At 60.0% G+C, this 21,485-nt stretch overlaps 1 protein-coding gene across 1 annotated transcript in view; it reads right to left on the reverse strand.

Moving 5' to 3' along the window:
* GRM4 (glutamate metabotropic receptor 4) overlaps positions 1-19,161 on the reverse strand; it is a 34,632-nt gene extending 15,471 nt beyond the window's left edge. Inside the window, exons 1-3 of the mRNA XM_053964104.1 lie at positions 19,088-19,161; positions 12,181-12,957; positions 6,007-6,223 (exon numbers count right to left, since the gene is read on the reverse strand). Coding sequence (XP_053820079.1) covers positions 6,007-6,223; positions 12,181-12,699 — 736 coding nt within the window. The 5' untranslated portion in view covers positions 12,700-12,957; positions 19,088-19,161. The remainder of the gene's footprint in view (positions 1-6,006; positions 6,224-12,180; positions 12,958-19,087) is intronic.
* Between the last annotated feature and the right edge of the window lie 2,324 nt (positions 19,162-21,485).

The raw sequence follows: 21,485 nt of genomic DNA on the forward strand, positions 1-21,485 counted from the left end.
TCCCAGGTCACTGCCTTTACCCCTCCTCTTCCCCCAGCTCAGCCCTTCTGCACCACATTCCCTCCCACCCTGTATCTCCACAGCTTCTCTCTGCCTCCCACCCACTCCTCTGGTACCTGTCACCTTCAACCACCACCACATCACACTCCAGATGTCCCCAGGACAGACACACAGTCCATCCCAGCGGCTCAGTGAGGATTTCCCAGCCAGTTCCAAGCAGCAGCCCCTCCCCAGCCCAGGATTTGGAAAGGGTTCTGCACACAGAATGGTCAAACTCCAGCAGAACCATCCCATGGGAAGAGCAGACAAGCCCTTCAGTGCCGAGCAGCCAGGCCCTGCAGAGGGGTTTGTTCCCATCCCAATGGCACTGGCCAAGTTCCAGACCAGCTTTCCAAGGAGCATTTGCAAAAGCAGGTAATTAAAATTAAAAGAGACAATTGGAAGAGCCCCCACACTTCACTGCTGGGCTCCCAACCTCCAGCTCCAAAAAAACCACAGCCCTCCTGCTCCTGCATTTCTGCAGATGTCAATAAAGAGAGAGATGGGAGAGAGAATTAAACATTGCGGGACCTTCTGGATGTAATTGATGGTCTCAATTTGCATAGTAAATGACATGCCTGATGCCTCCTGCCACTAACAGAGCACAGCTTAAGCAAAGGTCAGCGTAATTACCACCCAGGGCTGGGAGAGACTCCCAGAGCACGGCCCTGGAGAGGAGCAGGACAGGACAGGCTCCAGGAGACTTTGCTCCCTACTGGGGCTGCAGGAAAACTGGGAAAATTTGGCCCCTTGCAGCCAAAACCCAAGAGGAGAGCGATGCGCTGGGTGCCGAGCAGGCAGGGAGAGCTGCAGGGATGGGGCACAGCATGCCCACCCTGGACCCACTGGTCAGGGCTTTCCAGGGGTTTTCTGGGGGTTTGTTTTCCTGTGGTAAGAAATTGGGCCAATTTGCTGCTTGTTCCCCATATGGGGAGCCAGATGGATGGAGAGGAGGGAGTTGGATAAACAGACAGATCAGCCAGGCGAGGCGGGCAGCAGCTGGCAGCGCCAGCAGCTCAGGAATGTCCCAGCCTGGGGACACTCACCCTGGCCACCACAGAGCCCCCGGCCAGGCCAGGGTGTCACAGCACACTGCCAGGGGCCACCGTGCAGTTTAATTACAGTTTCCATGGCAATCAATGGAGAAAATCCAACAAAAGCAGCAGTTTGCAAACACTGAGAGCCTTCCAAAAGCCCTGGCACGGCCAGGCGGGAGCTCACACACGCGAGTGGCAGCTGGGGGCTGGCACGGGCACACACCTGCGTGCCACCAGCCACTCGTGCTAGGGAACATCTCCCTGCACACGTGGCAGAGGAGATGGGCCCATAATAAACGAGGCTAAATCGATGGCAGCTCAGAAATGACCATGACGTGACTCGGCTGCTTCGTTAAATCAAACTAACGAGGAACACAGCTCCTCCAGGTGACAGCCTGCAGGGCCAGGGAGCCCCTGCTTCCCACAGCAGATGCTGACAATGTTTTGATCCTCTTCATTAATGAAAACGTAATCACAAACAGCAAGAAGTCCAGGGTGTCAGAGGGGCAGTGGCTGTGTGGTTTGGGAAGGGGATTTGCCAAGTGATGCTCCCACTGTCTTTGCACAAAAATCCATTTAGTCAAAACACTCCTCTAAAGCCAGAAATCAAAGTGGGGAGGTGGCAGTGATGGCGAGGAGGTGACCACTCTCCCTACACCAGTAGGATGGCACAGCACTGCTGCCTGACTTGGGACGAGGTGTGACTCTGGGAGAAGGCAGCAGGTGAAGCATGGGGACCCCTGTCCTCCTCCCCCAGCTTGGGAAAGGACCAAAGAGGAGCAGGGATGGTGGGAACAGGCCCACACTTCCCACGGGCAGCTGCTGGAGGCAGCTTGGGGCCAGGCAGACGGAGGAGATCCCACGAGTCACTGGTGCCACAGGACTCGGGGCACTCGCGGCAAAAAAACAGCCTGGAAAACCCAGCCTGAGCCACATCCAAACCTCCCCTTCCAACGCTGCCTGCGCCATCCTCAGGCACGCGGCCGAATCCCTCCGCTCCCGGTGGGATCCCGCCTCCCCCGGCACCGCCGGGGCCGCGGGGACTCTGCTGGTGCCGCTGGGGGGTAGCGCCTGTTGTCAAACACGGGTCAGGGTTTAATCTCCACCATCACGGCTCCGTGGGAGCGCAGCCACTCCGGCTTCCCCTCTTGATTGCCGGTGCTTAATTAGCTCCTGGCTCAGGGGGCTCAGCCAGCGCTCCCGCAGAGCCCGCCGAGCTTGCAGCAAGCAGGGAGCTGCCTGAGGGGGTAAAGCAGGGACCGGCTCAGCCGTGCTGGAGCAGCCACGTGGATGTTCCCCCCCACCCCGGGCAGTCCTGGTCACCCCGGGGAGGGATCAGGCTCTGCACAGCCCGGCAGCGATGGCATTCCCACTCCCAGCTCCCCTCCTAACTCCAGCCTTCCCAGGAGATTCCCGAGCCCAGAGCCTTCACTGGGAGCGCTGCGCTGCTCCCCTGCCCCGCGACTCATTGTTTGCGTCGCTCCAAAGCCTCCAGGAAGCAAATGATTACAGAAAAAGCCCTCAGGGACAGAGACCTGCCCCCTGTCCTGCACGTGGTGAGAGCGAAAGGCTGCGGTCAGAGCTCCTGCCTCAAGATTTGGGAGTGGCTTTTTGGGGGCGATCTCCTGGTGCAGCCACCGCGAGTAATGAACCCGGCTGGAACCAGAGAGAGACAGCCAGGGATGTCACATGGGGATGAGCAAACGCATCACAATTATACATCAGGCTCCTAACTAAAAAACTTAGTGAAGGATGAAACAATAGAGGGGGGGAACGGCAGCAAGATTGATCCAGGTACGTGACTAAGGAGTTGGGCTGGGAATATTCCCCTCTTCACAGACCCAAGGTGTGGCACACACCTGCTCCACCACACAAACATCCATCCCAGCCCTCATCTCCAAGAGCTTGGAGAGAGAGCAGAGACCTCAACGACGCAGAGCCAGAGGGTCCTGGGTGGGTCTGCCCGACCACCAAAGTGATGCCACAGGTCAGGGGCATGGGGAAATGCTGGACAGAGGGGCTGGAGGTGAGGACACCAGGGACACCCCGATGCTGGCCCTGCCATGCAGTGAAAATCCAGCTGGCAGCCACTGCCAGTGCAGGATGCTCTGGGGGAGCAGGAGGGATGTTGGGAGCAGAATGCACTTAAAACACTTTAAAATGGCTGAAGAAAACACATCCTTTGCAGACTGAACATCTCTGCAGTGCTAAAACCCAAAAAGCAGCGCTCTAGTGAACAAGGACTCTCCAGCCACCAGTGCAGCCACCAGCAACCACCAGGGGCCAACAGCATCATCGCCAGAGCCACCGCAAACATGGATAAAGAGAAAAAGATAAATGAATAAAGATGTAACAGCCACCCAGGTCAGCCTGTTGTGGTAGCCCAGGGCCAGCCCCAGCTGCAAGAATAACCCATCTCCAGGGCGAGTTTCCTCCCTGCATGGCTGTCGGAGGTCGCTTTGTGCCTCAAGCAGAACCGTTTTCCACTGCGCTGCGAAGCTTCAGCGTGAGGCTCTGCTAAAAATTGAAACTGAAGGTCAAGTTGATAATGCATCAGAAAGCAAACAGCTTGAGTGCGAGCTGCTAACGACAGCAATGAGCATTATTGCCTGATGGAAATAAAACCCGACTCTGAAGGCTCAGGCTTGGCATGAGAAATGAAGCAGAGCGCTGTGGGGAGGAGAGCGGGAGCTGCTCACCCTGAGCCGGGTGGGTGAGGAACCCCCGGGCAGAGCCAGCACGGGGGGATGGGGATGGGGCTGGGGTTGTTCCCCTGGCATAAACACCCCCACGGGGAATCTCCACTTGACTAACAGCCAGCCAGAGCCTGGCACAGGCCAGATCCTCACTCAGCTGGCAGCGCTGTCTGTCCCTCTGACAGGCTGCAGGCCCCTGCAAGCAGTGACAAATCACAGGGTCCTTTAGGCTGCTGGAGAAATGCAACTGAGAGCCAGGAATATCCCAGAGATCCTTCACCCCTTCCCAATGGATCTGTGCTTGCGTTTGGTGCCAGCAGAGCCCTTCGCACAGGGGAAGACAGAGAGGTGAAGTGGGCAGAGCCTGGCTCTTCCTCCAGCCTGGCATTGCCACCACAGATGGCACGGCTGGGGGGGGGTTTAAATACATAAAATAAAGGGAAAAAAAAATAAAAGAAAAAGCACGTTTTTGGTCCAGCCTCACCATTATTCATGGGCAAGCAGTGTGGCTGACACCCCACACTCGCTCCCAAGGGAGATGCTCCAGGGAGCAGCTCAGAGCCCACCCGATGCCCACAAATCTCCACGTTCCTGCAGCGTGTCAGGGCCACAGCATCACTGCTGGCACCACACGGGCTGCCCTCACGCTGCAGGCACCGTGGAAATCTGCTTTTTGATAACTAAATTATCACTAATGCACATAATCGCCAGGTTATGTGGATCCCCAAATTACAGGACTGCCACAGCCCCGGATTAACACGTGGCTGCTCTGGCTCTGCGTGCACTCCTTTACTCTGCAATTACGCCGTCGGATCGTTAACATCTGGTCAGAGGAGCTCGTGGTAACCACAGGTATCTCAAAGGAGAAGAGCTCACGCCGCAGCAGGACCACCAGTCACAACCACCACTCCTTACTGGTGCTTAGTGGAGGAGGAGCGTGGGTTTGAATCGTGCCTGTGCAGACCCTCGGCTGCCCCACATGGATGGGGCAGCAGAACATCCCCCAAACCTGCCAGGCACTGTCACACACAGCCAGCACAGCCCCTTTGCACCTGCAGCTCCACACATCCCCTGTAGCCACCGCTCCGCAGCATCCCCACACGCTGCTCCTCCAGAAGGCACAGCCCCGTGAAAAATATTCCACTTTTCAAGTGAAAATCCTGAAGAGCAGCTCCCAAGTTGGATCCCCAGATGGGTTCCTCTGCATACTAAAAGCACAGCCGGCTGCGGTGCCAGGGATGGAATTAACGCTGCTCCTATTTATAGGGCTTTGATTAGGAGCTCGTCACCTCGAAGTTTTTATTCCCTTTATCCATTTATAAGGCCATAACGCAGTTTGACTGGCTCCAGATAGGCCGGTGTCCCACTGACTTTGCCAGAACCTAATGTGCCATTCAGACACACTTAAGCCTGTAATAAGCAGCAGCCTGCGCCCTGCAGGGGTTTAACTGGCTCAAAGAACATCCTTCAGCTCCTGTCCCACCCCGTGCTGGGGGGCTGAGGTGATGCCAGAGCCAGGAGGGACCCCAGTGCTGTGCCAGCCCCTCCCTGGGGTCCTGGGACAGCTCCGCGTTTGTGGCAGCAGCACCCACAGCAGCGATTCCCAGGGCTCCTCACCCATCCTGGGGTTGGTGTTCAGGTCCCCACAAGCTCCTGCGCTGCTCCCAAGGCTGCTAATCCCCTCTAAGCATCCCAGAGCTCCTGTCAGCAAAACGCTTTCTGCCTCCAGACAAATCCTCCCAAAGAGTTTTGCTGAGCACGGACTTTCCGCCCGTCCAAAGCCCGCAGACAAATTAAAGCACCTGCCCTGGGGGATAATTCCACTAAAATTGGGTGCAGCTCATGGTGGTGCCAACTTGATTTTCTGTTAAAACCTGGGAGTATTTGTAAAAGTCTTGTCTTCTGGAAGGCGCTCAGCGCCGTGGCTCAGGCGCAGAGGGAGGGGTGAGAGCAGCTCAGTGGAGCTGGGGAGCAAGGAGTGGGATCTCGAGATGCTTCCCAAAAGCAGCCTGCCCTGCAGCGTGGAGGCAGCCCAGGATTGCTGGTCCCAAGCCTTGCTGGAAGACCTGATTCCTCATTTGGGCAGCCCCAAAACCCACGCTGCTCCGGGGCCATCCCCCAAAACACACCACCCATGCCAGCTCAGCCCAAAGAGTCCAACCAGACACATCCCTCCATCCCATCCTTTTCTCCTCCTGTCTCAGCTGCTCCCATCCCGGGAGAGATCCACTCACCATCCTCCCTGGACTTCTGGATGAAGGCCTCCACGCCGCTTTCACCGTAGCTGCCCTCGGAGGCCAAGGTGGAGACGTAATTCCACTTGAGGGCTTTGACAATGTCCACCATGGCCTGGGCCTGGTAGGTGTCCGAGGGGACGACGCGGGAGAAGAAGTCGTAGCGGCTGTTGTCGCTCAGGTCTGGCGCCGTGGAGGCATAGCTGATCTGGGGGATCTGGGATGCAGGAGGGAAAGGCACAGAATCAGGGGAAGGAGGTGATGATCTCCACCCCACAGCCATGCCCGTGGTCCCAAAGCCTTGCTCTGGAGCAGAGGGAGGTGGGAACTGAGGATGAGCATGGGGTAGGTGCCACCATCGGGTGCTCCAGGGGACATCAGGGCTTGAGGACTACCTGCAGCTCAGGAACACCCAGCAGGACCCCAAAAGGGTTTCTGGAAAATCCAGTGTGGGAAAGACCAAAGGAAAAAAACATAATTCTGCCCTGGCCAGCACTGCCAGGGTCTCCCTTTGGCTTCTTCCCCAGGAAGAACAGATCCAACCCATCCTGCATTCCCCAGCCCTAAAAAAACCCTTTAAATTAACCAGAGCCACCGCACCTCTCCTGGCACACTGGAATGATTTAGCACCGTGGGACCAGGCAATGTTTAACACTAACACAGCACTTTCCATCTCCAAAATACACCACACATCCTCGTTTATCTTAAAGATGGAAAAGGCTTATTAAATCATCAAGCCCAGGTTCTCCCCACCAGCTGTGGGAATCCGAGCTGGTGTAATAAGCCCCAGCCACCTCGCTGGGAGCCCAGCTGGGAGCTGCAGCCCAGGGATGAGATGTGCACCAGGGCTGGGTGTCCCAACCCTCCTGGCCCCACTCCATTCTCCTCCAGTCCTGCATCTCCCAGTTCCTCCTTTGTTTCTCTGTGATTTCCCCTCTCCCACTCCTGCCTCTCTCTATTAAATGCGATTCTGGTGTTATAAACCCACGACTCCACCTGAATGCTAAAAGGCCCCTGGAAAGGAGCAGCCACCCTTCTACCTGCCTGCGAAACAGGAGATGAAAAAAGGGAGAGATGGAGCAGGGGTGGGAGAGGGAGAGGAAGGAATCTTTATCAAGGCACAAATAGGATTACTCCCCGTGACAATCTGCTTTGTGCTCCGTTCCGAGGGGCTCTGATCTGCTCGTTGGGGATCTCTGACTGGAGCCGGTGCATGAGACTCCATTAAAATTCTGCTCAGCAGGTGAGGCGCTCGCCTGGCAATCGCTCATCCCGGGGGGGAGCAGGGGCCCTGCTCCCAGCACAACCCCTGCCCTTCCCTGCAGGATGGACACGGGCTCGGGATGGAGGCAGTGCCCACAGCGTGCCCACGAGGGCACAGGCAGCAGCAGTGCCCACGTCAAAGGCGATCTGGGGGCAGGGATGCACCCCTGCCCTTCCAGAGGGTCCTTTCCCAGTGATTTTTCCCCTGCCAAGCGTTTTGGTTTCACCTCTTCCGCCAGGCACTGGAGATGGAGACGTCCCAGCTACTCCCCGTGCCACGGCCATCCCACCCAAGCTCCAACAGCCTGGGATTAACCCCTGGCCTGCCCATCCTGCTCCAGCCTCAGCTGGAAAACAAAGCCCAGAAAATACCTGTTGATCCACGGGCTATGGACTGGAAGCTGTATTTTAATAAACAAAAGGAAAGGGCTTTTTTCCTCTCGCTCCTCTGCCTTGGATGAAAGTGAAAATAAAATACCGGTTCCCAAATGACCATTTCATAGATTTCTTCTGCCTTTTTCCCCCCTCTGCCTTTTTGATAGCCCAACTCCTGGCACCAGCTATTTTCTCAGATAAAAGACAAAAGTCCTTTTAGATACATAAAAGCAAAATGCAGGCAGGGAATTCAAGGTTCTTAGAAAGAAGGATGCAGTGGGAAGAGGGAGCTGGAAACATCTCTCAGCTGCAAATTTGCTGCACTGGTGGTCCCTTGTCTGGCTCATCTCCAGCCTGGGACAAACATTGTGTTGAGGAAATTAGTAGGACCAGCTCTCCTGCACCCCAAGAACTCCTTGGGGTTCTTCTTAGGGTTCTTCTCCCACCAAGAATAGAGGGTAAAACCTCCTTCCTTCTCTTGTTTTGAATCAAAAATCATCACCCAGAAGCACGCTGAGCCTGGAGAAACACCCCTTGGGGTAAGAAGGATAGCAGGAGCCGGGGCTGGAGATGTCATCCTGCTCCTCCAGGGTCAATGGTCTGGTGTGACTGACCTCAAATGCACTGGGAAAGCTGCATTTGGTACCCTCCTTTATCACCCATCATTAACGTGGCTCAGGAGCTGCTGTGGTGTTTTCTCCACCAGCAGGAGACAGAATCCCCCCAGGTTGGGGAGAATTAGGCAAAGGTGGCAATTTCAGCACATCCCAGCTCAGGCTTAAACAACTGATGCCAATATCACCCTGAGCAGGCAGGAAGGAAGAACCAAAAACCAACCAAAAACCAACCAAAAACCAACCAAAAACCAACCAAAAACCAACCAAAAACCAACCAAAAACCACTGCAGAGCCAGAGCTGAGCACACTGGTCAGGAGCACCCCACAAGCAGAGGCTCCTGCACCAACCCCCCCATGCCAGACACAGGGTCAGGAGCAGCTAATTCCCTCCCCATAATTATTAATTTCATGCATATCTTATGCAAAGCCCTGGTTTGCCGACAAGATGGAATTGATTTAATTAGAATTTCCATCATCGAGCCATTTGGATGGCAGCTTTTAATTAGGGAGAGCGTAAAGCACCGCAGGGGCTGGGGCAGGGAGGGGCTGAGCGGGGCTGCTCGGAACTCAGTGCCGGCATGGAATGAGCTGCAGCCCCATCCTGCTGCCCCTCCCCTGGGCACGGGGTCAGGCCCAGGATGCAGCCCTTGGCATCTCCCTGGAGAGGGAAACGGCAGAACTAAAACTGCAGCAAGCACAGCAGGCACAGGAGGATGCCGTCCCTGATCCCTGCCAGACCTGTACCACTCCTCCTCAACAAGCCATGCCCAGGGACCCCTCAGGGCTGGGGGCAGCCCAGGGGAGCCAGGCAGCTGCAATTTGTTTCAATAAGCCCAGTGAAGAGCAAGGAAATGAAGTGGCAGCAGCGGGTGATTAATCAGAGCGTCCCCGGCCGCTGCCACCTTCCCGGTGAAGGTTGTTTACCCGCTAAGTGGGGAAGCGTGTCCTGAATCGCTCCAGCCCTCTGCCCCCACAGCCTCGGGGCACCCTGACCCGAGCCAGGGGGCTCAGCACTGCCAGGAGGGGCTCAGAGCCAGGGGCTGACCCAGCTCTGCACCTGCCAGCCCCAGGCAGAGCAGCCCGGTGGGGCTGCAGGTGCCGAGGGCCCGGCTGCAGCGCGGGCAGCGCCGTCCTCAGGTGAATTATTCATGCTGTACAACAGCCCAGCGCTGCAGAGAGCGCCTGCACCCGCTGCCACGGAGAGGAAACAGCCACCTCAAAGTGCCTGGCACGTGTCAAACCCGTCCTCTGGCTGCTCACCCCACGCTGGGCGCTTGGGCTCCACCTTGTCACAGCTCTTTCTGGACGGGGACGAAAAATGCACCTCAGATCCCTTTCAGGGGATCCCAGCTGCAGGAGAAGGGCCTGGTTTCCTTGACACCATCACCGCTGTGGTGGTTCAGGAGCCTGTGGGTAGAGCTGGGGCTGGAGAGGCAGCAGCAAGGGGTGGGAAGGAGCTGGAAGGTGCCAGAGCGCTCTGGCAGTGACGCCAGGGAGATGCCATCACACGGAGCCCAGAGCACAGATTTGGGGAAAGGATTTTCTGCAGGCAGAGCGACGAGGAGTGATGAAACCAGCTTGGACAGAGGATGCCACATCTGCAAGTTGTTCCACTGATGTACAGCTTTAATTAGGAGGCGGCAGCTAACGAAGGACCCGTTATTTATTTATGTAGTGCAGGAGCGACAAAAGCCCTGGCAGGGAGGAGCAAGGCCGGCCTAGCAGGGAGGGCTGGGGGCTGTGCAGGGGATGGAGCAGGGAGAGGTGCACAGGAGGGAGTGTGGGATGGGACAAGGGGACCACAGCAGGGAGAGCATCATTTCGAGACAGGAACAGCCACCTGCAGGGTGCTCATGGCTACAGGAGAGAAGGGGGAAAGCTGGGGGGGCTGCTGTGCTGGACTGGTGTGGACTCCTCACCTTGGTGGACTCTGATTCACTCTCTGCTGCTTGCTGGATATCCTGGAGCCCTCCCAGATGTGCTGGAGCCCTCCCAGATGTGCTGGAGCCCTCCCCAAGAACCACTTGAGCACTCCAGAAACCGGAGCGCTCGGGGGGCACTTGGAACACCCTGCAGGGAGGGTCCCCCTGTGCCACCCCCCAGCACTTTCTGCCAACGTCCCCGTGCTGGGGGAGCACTGAGGGCGACAGGAGGGACACAGCAACACGGGGCCAAGCAGGAGCAGAGCTCCAGCAAGTGCCATGCCCCAGGGAATGGGCAGAGGCAGCTGCCTGTGCCCGAGGCAGCCAGCGCTTTGCTGAACCTCGGAGCAGAGTCACCCACGCTTAAAGGTCAGTGGCGGCGTGAAATGGAAGTCGCCTTATTCTCATTTTAAGCATGTCCCCGCCATAAAAGCAGTGTTTGAATAACAAAAGAGCAGCAGCAGCACTCGGGTCATGGCGGGGGGAAGAGCCTCCAGAGCCCCCAAACCCCCTGCCTGCTGCAGGAATGGCTGTGCCCAGACATGACCCCAATCCCGTGGGAATGGTGTCCCTGTGCTGGGACCACTGAGGAGGGCACCAACCCCCACACTGGGATTCACTGCTGTCTAGGAAAGGCTGAGATTTTCCTTATTCTCCTCTCCCAAGAGGTTTTGAGGTCTCCATCCTCTACCTGCTCATTCCCCCATTTGCATTTCTTCCCTGCCCCACTGGGCTGGGATCAGCTCTGGATTAAAGTTCCTGGGGCTCAGGATGCAGCAGCAGCAGCACCAGTGCCTGGCTGCTCAGCTGGGGCAGGGCTGCACCTGAGCTCAGTGACGTCCTTCTGAACAGGTCACAGCTCTTTGCCCAAGGACCAAAACTGGAGGAGAAGGGTGAGGGGAAAAAAAACAAAAGAACCTAGAAAGACTTCAGTTGCCTCGGAGTATTCTGACTGTCACTCTCCTGCCTCCTTCCCCACTGCCATCCTCCCTCCTCCTCTCCAGAGCAAGTATTCAATCTTTTTTGTCTTGGCAAATAGCTTTTAAGTTCCTCCCACTCTCTCTAATTTATATTATTTTAATTATTGAATAGCCCTCTCACTCGTCGCCTGGAACATTAACACGTTTTTAAAAAAAAAAGAGACCCAGAAAAATCAAACTCCATCAGCGATCTGGTTCTTCCGTCCTCACTAACAGCTTCCAGCCCTCCCAGGAGGGGACCAGGCTCAGCACGCTGGGCTGGCAGAGGAAGAGGAGGGGAAAGACAGAGGGGGAAACAGCACCAACCCTGCAGAACACAGGGGTTTCAGGGTGCTGGGAGAAGGCCAAGATGGGATGGGGCCCCCATTGCCACTGGAGGTGCAGAATATTTACTTTTCTCCCTCATTTCTGCAGAGGGACTCTTGTTCACACACGCTGCAGCCCAGGGACGTGGTTGTGGATAAATAAGTGTACAGCAAGGGGGAAAGGAATTATCAACTCCTCGGCATTCCTGCGGCTGGCACAGAGCAGGAGGAAGAGCCCTACTCACCCCACCACAGCCTGAGCACCTCTGGGGCTGGTGGCACAGGACAAGTGTCCCCAGCCTGGCTGATGTCCCCTTGGACTGGAGCAGAGCAGCCATCGGCCATCGCTGCCTGCAGCCCTCTGGCTCAGGTGGGATTTCCATTTTGGGGTATAACCCACACCTCTGAAGGAGCATCCCCCAGAACCAAACCCACCCTCAGCCCACCTCCCATCCAGCCCCCGCCACGGGGCGGGAGCACCAGCGCCACAAAGCCGGGGGAGATGAGACAAAAATCCTCCTGCTCCAAGTGTCGTCACCGGAGAGGGAAGGAGGAAGGGATCCCCGGGGACCTGGGGGAGGCAGGAGAAGCATTTTAACAGCACCAGCTCTGCCTCCCCCCAGCTGTGGAGGAAGAGACACACAGGAGAAACACCGCCAGAGCGCCCGCGGGGGTTTTGCCGAGGAGTTCTCTTCACCTGGCCAAGCCCTACCTTGAAGAGCCGCAGGATGTTGGCCACCATGATGGACACGGAGCTGCCCGAGGCGCCGATGACGCCGACCACCCGCTCCGGCTTGGTGATGATGGGGGGCCCCCCGCTGACACAGCGCACCTCGGTGCTGTCCTTCTCGATGAGGGCCTGCACGAAGGTCAGCGACTGCTCCAGGGCGTGCGTGTCCCGCGAGCACGTGTCCAGGATGCGCGCGCCCAGCGTGATGTTGGGCAGCAGGTCGGGGTCGTTGTTGATGCGGTCCAGGGCGAAGAGCATGGCCTCCAGGCGATGGATGCCCTTCTCCTTCTTCAGCTCCCCGCAGGCTTTGCCCTCGGCGCCCCGGCCGTGCACGGGGAAGAGCCCCCCGAGCGTGATGTCCCCGTCGATGCGGATGGAGTTCATGTGCGGGTAGCCCTGGCCTTTGGGCTTGGCAGCACCCCCGGGCGCCCACCCCCAGCTCCAGGCACTCAGGAGGAGGCAGAAGGACAAACGCTCCATGCAAAAGTGACCCCCGCTCATCGCCAAGGCCGTGCTGGGGCAGAGCTCGGGCCGGGAACGCGGCGCTCAGGGGGCCGGGCCGGGCCGGGCGGGCGGCATGGCTCCGGAGGGATCCCGCTGCGGCTCCGTCAGCGGCTCCCGACGGTGCTGCCGGCCCCGGGGGAGCAGCGGGAGGTCGGGATGCAGGAGGGTGCCGGGGTCTGCATGGCTACACCAGAGAGGAGAGACAGCGGCAGAGACACGAGCCCACACAAAGCTTCGGGTCCTTCCTCCTGGGACCTTGGAGGGACGGGGAAAAGGGGAGAGAGAAAATTAGGCAGGAGCAGGAAGAGGACATTGGTTATTCTGGGATTTCATCAGGGAGATGGTGGAAATAAGCACCGGGGGTTATTGCAAAAAATAGATTTGGGATTCACTGGGTCTTTGATTCATGCCAGGGGTTTTGGCTCAGCCAAACTGCATCCGGGCAGAGGGGCTGGTCAGGGCCTCGGGGACACTGCGCCACAGAGCAGCACAGGTCAGTGACCAGCTCAGAGGGGGCCCTGAGACCCTGTCCCAGCCTGTCCCTTCTTAAGGGAACTGAGAGGGTGGGACAAGTCCCAAGACAGTGTCGGAGTGGGCAAACCCCACACACACTCCCAGCCTGGTCCCTGCCTATCCCAAAACACCCCTACTTTTTCCCAGCGGGTTTTTCAGTCCCCTTCCACAAGCCCACTTGTCTTAAGCCCCACAAACTGAGGTCTGCATCCTCAGCTAGAGCCAGGCACTGGCAAAACCCAGCGTTCCGGATCCGAGTCACAACCCAGAGCACTGCGCTCCTGCTGCTCTCCCTTCAGGCCACTGATTCCTGAGCCAGCAGCTGCTTCCGTTATCAACGGCTTCCAGCAGCTGATATCGACAGCACCTGAGCTGCCCCCACCCCAGCAGCACAGCCCCTGCCTCAGTTTCCCCCCGAGGCAGGCTCGCCCTCATGCCCATCCCCGCCGTGGTCTCCCAGCAGCCGCTGATGGATGCTGAGGGCAGTGCATGATTAATGCAGGCACCAAAAGCAGCGAGGAGCCGAGCAGGCAAATGCATTCCCCAGGCAGGACGAGCAGCAGCAGTGAGACCAAGGAAACAGCTTAAATTAATCTCAGCTCAAGCCCAGAGCCGGCACCCAAGCCCATGGCTGCTGGACAGAGTCTCACCAGCCCCAAGGGTGCTCCTGCTCCGCAGCCATCCCAGCCAGGAGGACCCTGGCTTCAACTCACCTCCATAAATTATGCACCTCCCCGCCCGCCGCAGCCTCGCTTGAAGGCCCATCTCCAAAGCGATTCTGACAGCCGGGGCTTTTAAGGAACCAGAATTACCCGCTGCCCAGCGCTGTGCTTCCAAAGGCAGGAGGTTGGGAATGCCGCAGCAGAACCCCCGCCCCAGCCTGCCAGGAGAGCCCCTGGGAGCGCAGCCCCGCTCGGATGGGGGTCAGGGACAGGGATCAGGCCCCTGCATGGTGCTGGCCCCTCTGCAAGGACCACCCCATGCATCACCAGTGGGCACGGAGCAGGGGAATGTGGCTCCTGCACGGCCTGGGAGTGGGTCAGGCTCTGCCCGTGCTGGGGAGGAGGAGGATGGGGAGATGAAGGATGCTCAGACACCACAGCCAGCTTCAGAGCCCCGCACCAGCCAAAAGCAGGTCACCTCTCCCACCCTCATCCCCGGAGCTGCAACATTTCTGCCCATCAAAGGTGGGATGCTCACACCATGGACCGGCTCCCAGGGAAACCCTCAGAGCCCACGGCAGCTCCCGCAGAGCTGGCAGTGCCCCCAGAGCCCACTGCCTTTCCCTTTCTTCTTTTAAGCTTTTTCCCTCTCTGTTCTCTCCCCTTTGTGGCTCCTTTGATCATATAATCTGAACGAACTGAAGGTAAAAATATCACGGCAGGCAAGAAGAAAGCACAAATAATGGGGAGAGGAGGAGGGAGCTGGTTCGGATCCCTCACGGAATCGTCGGGGGAGATGGAACCCCTGCTGCAAACGGCCCAGGAAGGGGTGACAGATGAGCACCCCTGTCCCCTCCACCTGCCCCCAGCAGCTCCTCAGCCACACACAGGTCACTGCTTCCACACAGCCCAGACCTTGGTTCCACCATGCCTGAGCCTCTCCAAAGCAGCTGCACATCCAGGGGCACATCTGGAGGGAGGTGCACATCTGGAAGAAGACACCTGCCTACAGCAGGTGCTCACGGAGCAGGGAACAGCCTTACCCACACACACCAGGCAGTGAGGGGCCACACCTGCCCTCCTGCCCCACCTGCACAGCTCCACAGGGGCACCCCGAGGGTGGCAGTAACAGGGTGGGATCATCACTCAGCATGGTGCTTAACCCAGCCCCGAAGGAAGGAACAATTCTGCTTTCTCCTACTCCCACCAGCACAGCATCGGTGAGGACAGAGCCTTCCCATCGCCCTCATCCCGGCTGTGCCGCAGCCCGACCCGCATCTGGGAGGTGGCACAAGCACCAGCCGAACCGGGATCTCCAGAGCCCGGGCGTGGGTCATGCCCTGCCCGAGCCAGGGTGGGCTGAGCAGCGCCGGGGCAGAGGGAGCTGCTGCCCCGGGACAGGCAGAGCCCTGCGGGTGCCGGCACCCCGGACACGGGGCCGGGCAGCACGGTGGCATCCTGCCCCCCTCTAGTGGTGGCCAGCGGGCCACCGGCATCGCCAGCCACCGAGGGCCCTGGAAGGAACAGGAGAGGGCCCATCTGGGCAGGGGAGAACCTCTTGGGGCGACCTGGTCTAGTGAAAAGTGTCCCTGCCCATTTCAAGGGCTGGAACTGGATGAGCGTTAAGGTCCCTTCCAACCCAAACCATTCTGTGATTCAATTAAATCAAACTCTGATTAAAAAATCCCCCACATCACAGAGATCTCCTGCTGCAAAACCCTCTCCAGTGCCCGGAGGAGCAACCGGCCACCCCAGGCATCACCTCTGTGGCTCCTTCCCGCAGCTCCTCCTGCACGTCCCCGCAAGCACTGCCCGAGCTGGACTGTGGTGGACACACTCCGGACAGACCCCTCTCCCCAGAGCTCTGCCTGCAGCAGAATCCATCATCTCCCAGTCCAAAGCCAGAGCGTTTTCTGGGGCTCATCAAACCCAGGTTACAGCCCGGGAGATGCAGCAATAATCAGCCAAGAGCACCCAGCACTCACCTACACCCATCCCCAGCTGCCAGAGCCCAGTTCCACCAGCACCAGAGACTCCAGCCCAGCCCTGGCACTGGGAGGGCTGTGCCAGCTTAAGCCACACTGGTTCCTACCAGCTCCACAGCATCTTTTTGAAAATCAAGGCTATTTCTTTCCCCACCTGCTCTTCCTCCAGCAAGCAGGGCCAGCCAGCAGGCAGCACAATATCCCAATTAGTGTACACTCACTCTTCCCGCTTGCAAGCAGCCACAGGGTACTTCGCTTGGCTCCTGGTCTTTTTAATTGCAAAAGCTCCATGAAGTAGAGCAGAATTGAGACGTGGACAGAGGGAGGGGACGCCAGGTTAAGTTCTCTCCTGACAGACAAAACCTTAAGCATTCAGGTCCAGTACTCCGGCATTCGCTCGGAGAAGCAAGGCCACGGCTCAGCAGGCAGCAGTGAGCACAGACCCCGGATTGTGCCATCCAAACCCCCCCCCAGTGAGCTCCAAAACACAGCCCCTGCCCAGCAACCTCTCGAATGATGCATGAACCGATAGCACAACGCTCACACAAGCCCAAGCCCATCACCAAGGGGCTAACTCGTCCTCTCTGCAACCAGGTCCTGCCAGCAGCCGGCTCAGAGCCCCACGGTGGGGAAAAGCTGGGTACGACCACCCACCTCAGTGCCCCGGAGCATCTCCTGAAGGACGCTGAAGTCCAGCCAAAAGTGCTCCCATAGGGCGCAGATGAGATCCAGGGAATATTTATCACAGCATATTTATATATGTCCTTAACTGCAGCAAGCCCTCTCCTTCCGCCTCCTTCCCGCTGCCAAGCAGGTCAGGGCTAATCCCTCACTTTGAAGGATGGGATGGCGCGGCAGGGGGGGAAGGCGAGCAGGATCCAGCCCCGGAGCAAGCGGAGAGAGAACAGCAGCTCACCTTGCGGGCAGGCGGCGCGAGGTGTCAGCGGGCAGCCAGCGCAGAGCTCCAGCGGCAGCGGCTGGAAGGGAGGGAGGGAAGGAGCCGCCGCTGGTCCCCGCTCCTGCCACGTGCAGCAGAATCCCGCAATTAATTTTTTATCGCCATCTGCAATTTGGGACGGCGCTGGCTCCGAGCGAGAGCGCGGCCTGACTGCCGGTGCCCGGCAGCGCCCGCGGCAGCGCGCGGTGTCCCCGCTCCCCGTCACACCCACGCCCCGACACTGCGGTCTGGCAGTGCCAGCCCCTGCCCACACCCCCCCGGCGGTGCCTCCAGAGACCCCCATCCTGAGCCAGGCTCGGTGCGGGGCCGTCCAGGGAACTGCAGGGAGGAAAACCCTCCGTGAGACGCAGCGCCCGGGAGGAAGAGCCGGTGCCCGCAGCGGGCACGAAGCCGGGGAGGGCGACGGGCGCAGGTTCACATATGTTATAATTAGGACCTGCCACTTCTTCAAGCCGTTGCCTTTCTGGGAAGTGCTGGAAGGGGGTGGCTGAGCTGACAAATCCATCCTCCTCCTGCCTGATGCCAAAGTTGAAGCACGTGATGCTCTTTTTCGGGGAGCCGTTAGGCTCCTCCGCAGGGCGATGGTGGCCCCTGGGATGTGGGGCCAGAACATGGCTCCGCTCGAGCTTGGATTCCCATGGGAAAATCCCCTTGATGCTGCTCCGACACCCCGGGGTGCAGCTCAGCACACCTAAGCCAGTGCCTGATGCCATCCTCAGGAGTGTTTTGCCTGTAGCCCCCCAGCCTGGGGCAGCTGGAGCCATCACTGCCCGTGGGGACCCTCTGCTGTCACAGAGAGGGACCACCCCCACCAGCAGCACTGCCCCTCCAGCCCAGCCAGGCTGGCCACAATCAGGCGGGATCTCTGCACATCACATCGGATGATGCGAGCTCCCGGCGCAGAGGTGGCAGGTCCCAGGGAAAAGGGTCTTGTCCCAGCTCTCCCCCCGGCCACAGCCTTGCCCGGCTCATCCCCCAGCGCATCCCCCGCTGCCTGGTGGCGGATAGCGCTGCTTACAGGGCACAACCGCGGGGAAGGAAACCTGCTTTTTCTTTCGGCAGTTGTCGTGGTGTTTTCCCGAGCTCCTCGCTGCATTCAACAGATCAGCTCTGCTCCTTCTCTTCGTCCTTCCATCCCTCCCCTCCTCCCCGAGCCCTGCCCGGGGCACACGGCCACTGCCGGTGGGCTCCTGCGGTGACCGCCAGCCCTGCCTCGTGCCACCCCCGCCGAGCCCCGAGCCACAGGTCACCTGCGGCGCGATGGCGATGGCAAAGGCGGTGACTCACCCGCAGCCTCTCCGTCGCAGCCGCCGCCGAAGGCAGCGGGCATCCCCCAGCGCCGGAGCAGCCCACGGAAAATCAGCCGGCTGGCAGAGCACGGCAAACTCATCACACCGCGGGGAGGAGGAGGAGGAGGAGGAGGAGGAGGAGGAGGGCTGGCGGGGCTGCACCCGGGCAGGCAGTGGGAGAGTTCTCCGTTTTTTTCTCACGGTTGCCAACTTCCCCAGCGGCTCCCGACGCCTCAGATCCGCTCGCCCGGAGAGCGCCAGGGAGCGGGAGAACGCTCGGGAGAGGAACCCGACCCCGCGCCGGAGCGGGGCTCTGCCCGGCCCAGGGGTGCCTCCGAGGGGTCGCTCCGGCGCCGGGGAAGGGTCGTACCCGCCATAGCCCCTCCGAGCTGGCAAGGGAAGCGCCTTCAGCCCTTCGCCGCTCTCCTGTCCCCCCTGCCCTGCCCTGCGGCGGCTCTGCGGGCGCTGCCCGCTGCGGCGAGGCGAGGGCAGCCCCCGCCGGCGGCTCGGCCGCGGTCACGGCCACCCGCCCCTGCCCGCTGCCTCCTGCCCCAACCCCTGCCAGCCCCCTCCGTCCGGACGAGCCCCCCAGCTCCCCTCCCGGAGCCCTCGCCGGGCAGTGGTCACCTCTGGGGACAAAGGTGGCAGGTTGGGGACCGGGGCAAGGGGTGCCCTCCGTGCCCCCCTCGCGGAGGGGAGCAGCGGGGCGAGGAGGGGGCAGCGCTCCGCAGTCCCCACCAATGAATAATGCGATGAGTGGGAGAGGGGGGAGCGCTGGGGGTTCCGGGCTGCAGCCCCCGCTGTCGCAGCCCCCCCAACCCAAAAATAGAAGGAAAGGCGGAAAATTCGCCGGAGCGTTGTGGTGGGGGGGAGCGGCGAGGCTGCAGGGAGGGGGAGCTGGGGGCACTCCATCCCCGGGGGAAGGTGCGGGGGCACCGGGAGTCCCGGGGATGCTCCCCCCGCGCCGCCCGCACTTACCCGCGGGCAGTGCCAAGTTGGCGGCGCCGCCGGCCCCGTCTCCGCCCGGTGCCCGGCGCCGCGATCCGCCCCCGGCCCGGGGGCGCGGGCAGCCCGGGGGGGGGCCCTGCGGCGTGCGGCGGGGGCGGCCCCGGCCCCCCCAGCCCCGGCCCGGCCCGGGAGCCGAGCGAGCCGCAGCCGGGCGGGACCCGCCGCGCTCCGCGCACCGCAGCCGCGGCGAGGAGGAGGAGGAGGAGGAGGAAGAGGTGGAGAAGGGGGAGGAGGAGGGGGAAAAGGAGGAGGAGGAGGAGAGCCGGGGCCGGGGAAGTTTTGCATGAAGAGGAGCTGGGAAGCCCGCCGCCGGCTTTGCCAGCCTCTTAAAGCACTAGCGCAGCGCGGGGACCCCCGCCCCGGCGGACCCCCGGCTCCTGGAGGAAGGGTCTCCCCGCCAGGCTGCTGAGGGTCTCCGGCTCCCTGCAGCCACAGTCATCCTCATATTCCCTTTTCCAGGTGGGAGCAGCTCCCGCAAGCAGCGACGAGGGAGGATGCTGTCACCCCAAGCCCTTCTCTTCCCCCTCCCGTAAAACGCTGCCAAGCCCCCCCGCCCCGCGGAGCTCGGCTCCTGCCTCGCCTGCTTTCCCCATCAATCCCCCCCCGCCGGTCCCCGCGGCTCCGAGGAGCCCGGCGTGCGGTGTCGATTCATTAATCCAGAGAAAACACAGCCCCCTGGTAATGGCCATTGACACATTAACTGCTGCGATCCATCACGGTAATGACACGGTGGTGATTGCTCGGTCACCGGAGCAATTAGGGCACACCCTGGCGCTCACCTGCGGGCACGCGGGGCTGCCGGAGCTCCCAGCTCCTCCTGGGGGGACCCATCCGCGCACACGAAGCGGGGTCCGGCTGTGGGCACCAAAGAACCAAGCACGGACCACAAACCCACAATTCCGGCCTCATCTTCCCTCAGGGGCGACTGGTAACAGCGAAATCCCAGCCCTGGTGAGGGTCAGCCAGGGCCCAGGCGGGCTGGTTGCCCTCGGAAAAGGCTCCTTTTCACCCAAATCCTGGTTAGGAGGGTGGAGAGGAGCCGGTTTTGCCGAAGCACTCGGGATTGCCCAGCTCCAGTGCTGGGATTTGAAAGAGCCCTGGCCTCCCCAGTGAGATGCAGCTCCTGAAAAGCTGCCCAGCCGCCCTCCTGCCACTGGAACGTTCCCGTGGATCCAGGTGCTCACGGGATGCTGCCCAGAGCTGCAGAGCCACCAGGCTGTTGCAGTGGTTTTGTTTACAGCAAGAACAAGAGTGGTTGTTTGCTGTTACTCTGCTCTAGAGGGACGGGGGGTGGGGGGCACAGCCCCACCACCCCACCCGTGTGAGCATCCTCAGCCGTGGCAGCGCTGGTGCCAGGAGTCGAAGCAAAAGGAAATCTGCACTGTGCTCGATGGGGAGGGGACACAGAGACCAAGCCCCTGGGAGGACAGGACCCCCTGCCTGCCCCAAGCCAGGGCTGAGGGGGCTCCTGACACCACAGGATAAGCCAGGCACAAATCCCTTGCCAAAAGTGGCTTTTAGAAGCATCCTAAGGTCCCTGCTCCAAATCGGAAGCCCTCAGCTCCTGGGGATTTCTTTGTCTTCAGGGAGAAACAAGGGTGCTCTCCTCACAGCCTGGGGTCATAAGAACTCCAGGCCACCCTGCTCTGACCTTCCCAGGTCCCAAAGAATCCCTGGAGGAAGGTGTTTGGGATAAATTGTGGAGAATTTTGGCCGAAGCACCACCTGAGCTGCTCTGGCAGCCGCCTCATTCAGGAGTGCCTCACTGCTGCCCTGGCTGCAGTGGAAAATCATAACCCAACCCTCCCAAAATCTTGAGAACCTGCATCCCAGGGATTGCAGGATGCTCTTCCCACCATGGCTGAGCTGGCAGTGCCTCTCTTCTCCTCTCCGAGCCTCACGGCCTGCACGTCTTCCCTGCTCACAGCCCTCTGCCAGCCAGAACCCAAAATACCAGCACAGCACTCGAGTCACCACCGGGAACGTCAGAACCCAATTAACATTTGGAAATCCAGCCGAGGCCAATGATTCCCCCGGCTCAACGGGAAAGCCACGGCGTGGGGCTGAGAGGATGGGAGACACCCCGGTGATTCCAGGGGTGCAGCTCTGCAAACCCCACAAAGGTCTCTGCGAGGGCTCCTGCTCAGTGCCGGGGTCAGAGCTGATCAAATCCTCCAGGAGAGTTCGATGCCATCAGCAAATGGACACGGAGAAGTCGGCCAGGATCGATATCTGCTCTGCAGGCACGGAGCCAGAGGAGCTGAGCGAGTTCCTCGTCCCGAGGGCAGGGCTGGGGCCCGAGCTGGTTCCCAGCTCCGTGCTCCTGTCCATCCAGGCTGCCCCGGCACCTCCAGCAGCCTTTCCCTGA

Source organism: Vidua chalybeata, chromosome 24 (genome assembly GCF_026979565.1).
Source record: "Vidua chalybeata isolate OUT-0048 chromosome 24, bVidCha1 merged haplotype, whole genome shotgun sequence".
Lineage (NCBI taxonomy): Eukaryota > Metazoa > Chordata > Aves > Passeriformes > Viduidae > Vidua > Vidua chalybeata.